Source organism: Teleopsis dalmanni, chromosome 2, assembly GCF_002237135.1.
Source record: "Teleopsis dalmanni isolate 2A chromosome 2, ASM223713v2, whole genome shotgun sequence".
NCBI lineage: Eukaryota > Metazoa > Arthropoda > Insecta > Diptera > Diopsidae > Teleopsis > Teleopsis dalmanni.
Genome location: NC_051847.1, coordinates 114,166,707 through 114,172,802, shown reverse-complemented (window position 1 = coordinate 114,172,802; position 6,096 = coordinate 114,166,707). Strand labels below are relative to the sequence as shown.

At 31.9% G+C, this 6,096-nt stretch overlaps 1 protein-coding gene across 1 annotated transcript; it reads left to right on the top strand.

The window, feature by feature from the left end:
* Positions 1 to 859: 859 nt before the first annotated feature.
* On the top strand, positions 860 to 1,661 carry LOC119685156 (protein ANTAGONIST OF LIKE HETEROCHROMATIN PROTEIN 1-like). The gene is made up of 3 exons (XM_038099367.1): positions 860 to 1,254; positions 1,309 to 1,411; positions 1,485 to 1,661. Exons 1-3 carry the CDS (start codon positions 927 to 929, stop codon positions 1,636 to 1,638), a joined length of 585 nt encoding a protein of 194 aa, XP_037955295.1. The 5' UTR covers positions 860 to 926; the 3' UTR covers positions 1,639 to 1,661.
* The last annotated feature ends 4,435 nt before the right edge of the window (positions 1,662 to 6,096 follow it).

Sequence of the window (6,096 nt, the reverse complement as noted above, 5' to 3'; positions counted from 1 at the left end):
GAACCTAATCTAGGAACGTAATGCTGAGAAAGTCATGGTAATGTTACTCCACTAGTTTTATTATTAAACATATTATAAAATTTTTACAATGGTAACACCAAATTTACCTAATTTTTATCTAATTTACTGGTAAATAACAACATTTGCTGCCATGCCGACATAATTTACTACTTCCCTTAAAGTTAAAGTTATACCTAAAGCTTTAAGTTAACATACGAGTATATTTCATTGCAATGCAGTTATTCAAGACATTTTAATAAATTTACCTACAATTTTAAAAATACAATAGATAACAATTTATATAGGATATTTCGCTAGAAATTGTTCAAATTTATTAGAGTATTAAACAAATTTTTAAACAAATATTTAATACTTAATCCAATACTAATTGAATGCGTTTTCATGCTTAGGTCATGTGTGAGTTAGGTAAAGTTGATGCTAATACCAGGTTCGCACTATCTCATTTAGGCACTTGCTCATTTATATAAATGAGGAACCGTTCACATAATAATGAGCTCATTTATACAGCTTTTAGAACTTTTATATGTCAAAAAAGCTATAAAAGAACTTTCTTTTGTTTACAAATAAAACACAAAGAAAAATTTTGGTATTATGTAAAATAAATATTTTAAAATGGGAAACGCGGAAAATTAAACATATATATAATGTTGTGAATTTTTTAATAGAAGAAAGAAAGCATTTTTGAATGTAATGTCGTGCAATGATCGAAAATATTACTTAATAAAAAAAAGCAATGGAATACTTTCCTAATAATTGTAGCAACCGAGAAGTGCTGCTTGGTGTGCACCAGTAATGATTATTAAATAAAGTTTAAAATTAACATTTTTTTTCAGAAAAGAACAAAGAAATTCTGGGAAGTGGATTGCCAGAAAAATGGTCCAAATTTTTTCAAAGAAAATTTTCGCATGAGTTTGGAATGTTTTAAGGAGTTATGTGAATTATTAAAAGGACTACAGAAAACAGATACAACCTTTCGAATTTCAATTTCTTTAGAAAAGAGAATTGCTATTGGCTTGTATTGCCTTGGGTCGTCGGCTGAATACAGAAGCGTAGCAAATCTGTTTGGCGTTGGCAAGTCAACCGTGTGCATTTGCCTGAAATTATTTTGCCAGGAGGTGTGGAAAATTCTTTCACCCTTGTACATGAATGCATTTCCATTAACAAGCGACAAGGTGAATGAGTGCATCAGAGGATTTGAGGTTCTTGGTTTTCCACAATGTTTAGGTGCAATGGGTAAGTTTTCAATTTACTATTACTGAAACATATTAATTGTAAACAACATTAAAGATGGAAGCCACATTGAAATAAAACCAGAATCTCAGAATGCTGTTGACTACTATAACTATAAAGGGTGGTACTCGATTGTTTTGTTTGCCCTCGTAGATTATAGGTAAGTAATTTATAAGTAAATAAACAACGAAATTTCAATAAATGCGCAAATATATTTTACTGTTTATTTACAGATACCGTTTTCTTAATATAAATGTTGGGTATCCTGGAAGAGTCAATGACTCTTTTATTTTTGAAAATTCATCACTTAAGAGCCAGTTAGAAAATTGTATTGCTTTAGAAGACAAAAGTAGGGTGATTAATGGTGTCTTTTTGCCATTGACATGAATCCATCTGAAATAAATGAATATATCTCACTAAAAAATTAAATATTTCATTGATATATTAAATCATTTATATACATGTTATATATTAATTACATTTCAATTAATAAAACAGATTATATTCAATACTACTTTCTCAGTGTACTTGTTTACAGCACAGTTGTTGTTTGTTTACATTTTATATTTAAAAATATATGACAGATACTTCAAATTTTGGTCATTTCCCTTCTGGGAAATTTTTTTTAAAGGGTTGCATTCGACAATTTTGGTCTAAAATGAGCTGATTTATTGTAAATCAGCACATTTATATGAAAGCTCTTTGTATGGTAAATCATGCTCATTAGTGATTATAATGAGCAAAACCGCCTAAATGAGATAGTGTGAATGTACTATAAGCCAAATGGGAGATTTTTTAGGATTTTTTGCACTGCACACATTCAGCCAATTATAGAATTTCCTTCATTTAGAACGCAACTTAGCGTAACTCGCACACGTCCTTAGTATTCAAAATTTAATCAATTTCAGAATTTTTTTTCAATAAAAAATGATTATTCGAATTTAAAAATATGAACTACTCCAAATGATTATTAACGGAAAAATCGAAGGGAAACGCGATATTGTGTAACGACTTATTTGCGGTCGTTGCTTATTTGCTGAGGTATGCTCAGTCTCGCCAAAGTCGTCACAATAAATTTATAGATTGTGACCAAAATATTCAAAGTGCTGCGTTTTTATTTCAATTTCTTTGTTTACGAAATGCTTTATTTTGAAATTTATAAATTTTAAACTTATATATAATTTAAGGAAACAAATTTATTTTTTTTTTTTGTTTAAAAAAAAAATATATATAAACAAAATTTGTATGTGTGGCTTTTTTTTTAAGCGGAAAAAAAAATAAATAGAGATGTCTTTTGAGTGCTTTCAGTGCTTAAATGTCCTTGATAGATCTTCCTCCTTCAGGCCCCCTGGTGTTGTATTCTTCTGACTTTGTCTAACAGAATTGTATTTATTAGTGGGCTTATTCTGAATCTTGTAAGAATTACTTTATATACTGTCGGCGTGAGACAGGTGGCGTGTTCAAGCGTTTCAATACAATTATGCCTTCGTTTGGAGATTTTCGTTGTAGTCAGTCTCTCCTGTGTGATAGACTGGCTTTCGACACAGTCGACGTGATACCACCAGTCGTGTCTTAATATTGCAAAGTAATTATTCCTTCTTTGGGATATTTCTGATAGAGAAAATATCCTAATGAATATATTAATTTTAGAAATTCTTTTGGACACAGTCGACGTGAAACCCCCTTCGTGTCTTAATAATTATTATACCTTGGTGTAGATATTTCTTTCATATAAAATATCGTTATAAATATATTAATATTAGAAATTATCTTGGACACAGTCGACGTGAAACCACCTGTCATGTCTTAATAATTCTATTATACCTTTGTGCCTCTAGAGCTTAGCTGACTTGGTCTTCCAAGGTGTATGTTCCTTTGAAGTAATATTGCAAGTCCCCTTCATATGAAAAGTGCGTGTCTTATATGCCTTAACAGCCGAGCTTTTTGAGTAGCGTTTCACTTTATTTACAGCTGATCTCACGCAAGTCTTGTTTTTAGTTTGCCGTTCTGCTTGTGCACTTTACGTCTCTTTGAGCTTCTCTTGCGGCGAATATTTTTGGCAGTTCTTGTTTTCTATTCTGCTGTTTTGTTTTGATTATTGCAAAATGTGATTAAAAATTTATTTCGTGCTTCTTTTGATTTTTTTAATTTAGTTTAACAAATATTAATTTAATAATAATTAATTAATTTAATATTAATTAATAAAAATTAATTCAAAAAAAAAAAAAAAATAGAAATGTAATTTATAAATAAGTCAGGTAAGTGTATGATTCATTTAATTAATTATATTTTTAAATTTTATTTCAATGTAATTGCAGATCACTTGGTTATGTTGTGGGTGCATGCTGCAATTAGTTTAATGCGGGGTGGATTTTGATGAGTAGTTTATAATAAATACAGTAAATATTTTTTAAATGAACTTTATTGCAGATATCTTCAATATTTGTTACCAGTAAGTGTTATATTAGGTGTTGTGTTGTGTATAAAATGAATAAAACTGTGTTGTGATGTTATTTTTTTGTTGTTTTTTAGTTCATTGTAATGTTTGTACCAAAGTGATGTGTCCAATATATATTTATGTAGGCGGAAATTTAATGTAAATTTCCGTCCTTACTATTATATATTTTTAGCAAAAGTGAAACACGGTCCGATGTATTTTTAACATGTTCTTTACTTCGCTTTATTAACTATACTAAAAATGAATAATGAATAATAATTACAAAAGGAATATAGAATAATGACAGGCCAGAGTTGCCAGGCAATTAATATTTAAAAAGTACTTTACATAACAACACCCCCTCTTAAAGTGCTTTTATTATGTATAAAATATGACTTTAATATTTCATTCCTAATTTCCGTAAGCAATTAACATGCTTTTCTGTAGTGAGTCCTTTGGTAAGGACGTCTGCGGGCATTTCTTCTGTTGGCATATATTTGATTTTAACAGTGCCGTCGTTAACCTTGCTGCGAATAAAGTGATAACGAATATCAATGTGCTTTGTCCGTGGATGATACCTGAAGCTTTCCGTTAATTTTTGAGCGCTTTGATTATCATTAAAGATTTCAATTGTCTTACTTGTAATGCCAACATCATCAAGGATTGCCTTTAGATATAACGCTTCTTTTGTGGCCTCAGATATGGCCATATATTCTGATTCAGTGCTTGAAAGCGCTACTATACGTTGCTTTCGAGCTTCCCAACATATCGCTGCTCCTGATATAATGAACGCATACCCTGAATATGAACGTCTATCGTTTAAGTCAGCGCCCCAATCAGCGTCAACCAGACCATACAATTCTTCATTGTTTTTCTCATACAATAGACCATAGTTGCTTGTACCTTTAAGGTATCTTAGAATTCGTTTTGCTGCTTTCCAATGTTCCACGTTATAATTTGAATTGAACTGGCTAAGAAAGTTTACAGCAAACGCAATATTCAGGTCGAGTTGTAACAGCTAAGTACATTAATGCTCCTATCAAGCTTTGATAGGGATACATCTTCATAACACCTTCATCAATTTTTGTTGGTTTCGTTAACTTAATGTTCAATTCTATGGGAGTCTTCACTGGTTTACAGTCTTTCATATTGAACTTTTCAATGATGCTTTTTGCATACTTCTCTTGTGAAAGAAAAACTTGATGCTTGCTTAAATTTTGATGAAACTCGATGCCAAGACAATTACTTACTATTCCCAAATCCTTCATTTCGAAATCATTCGCAAGTGCAGCCTTTATTTCTTTTATACGAAACTTATTATTGGACGCTATTAGTAAATCATCTACATATATTGTCATTAAAACAATGTCGTTGCCTTCTCGCTTAGTGAATACACAAGGATCCTGTTGTACTGCACTTAGACCCATATTCTGTAGTTTCTTTGTCAATTTCATGTACCATGATAGCCCAGACTGACGGAGTCCATAAAGAGCTTTCTTTAATAAACATACAGGTGACTTACTTGACTTAATCGCCTTTAACCAATGCTGCGCTGTTTCTTTAACTTTTCCACACAATATTGTTGAAGTTTTTCCCACTGGTTTTGATGAAACAACTTTGTTCAGGAATGGTATAAGATAATCGGGAATTTCCATGAAGACACTCTCTTCGAGCTCTCCATTTAGGTATGCTGTAATGACATCCATCTGATGGATCTCCAAATCCATTTTTGCTGCCAGTGCCGCAAGTAGTCTTATAGATGTTGAACGAGCGACTGGAGAAAACGTATCATGAAAGTCTTCACCTGGTCGTTGTGCAAAACCCTTCGCTACTAATCGTACTTTCTGTTTTCCGTCATCTTTAGTTCGAAGCACGAATCTATTCCCGATAACTTTTCGTGATTTCGGTCTTTCGACCACTTCCCATGTTTTATTCTTTAGTTGTGCCACCATTTCGTCTTCTAGCGCTTTTGACCAGGAATTTGTTTCATCGCTTTCAAGTGCCTCCAAAATCGTTACTGGAGTTTGATATGTAGTGAGAAACGCCATTTCACAATCTTCAAAAACGTTGTTGTCAGGTTCATCATCTGAATGGTTTTTATCAGCAATTTTTCTTACTGAACTTGTATTTTCGTCTTCGTTGGATGATTCTTCACCATTCCGATTTGACGTGTAATATTCTTTTCGAGGCCTACCGCGTGAATTTGTGCGAATAAGTCTCGGGCGACCTCTTCTACGAATGGAGTTTTCTTCTCGCGTATCTGTATTTTCTACAATTTTCGGATTGACCGACGGTTTCTGATTTTCAGAATTTTCGAACGCAATATCGATATAATCATTTGTTTGGCAGTCATTTTCATTGTTAATATAAATGTTTTCGTATTTATTATGATAGATATTTTTGTTTAC

What these genes read in the sequence shown, in the direction of transcription:
- LOC119685156 (XM_038099367.1), top strand. Translation starts at nt 927, where the DNA reads ATGAGTTTGGAATGTTTTAAGGAGTTATGTGAATTATTAAAAGGACTA. An exon ending in ACAATGTTTAGGTGCAATGG is followed by an intron (nt 1,255 to 1,308) that starts GTAAGTTTTCAA and finishes ACAACATTAAAG; the next exon opens with ATGGAAGCCACATTGAAATA. An exon ending in TTTGCCCTCGTAGATTATAG is followed by an intron (nt 1,412 to 1,484) that starts GTAAGTAATTTA and finishes GTTTATTTACAG; the next exon opens with ATACCGTTTTCTTAATATAA.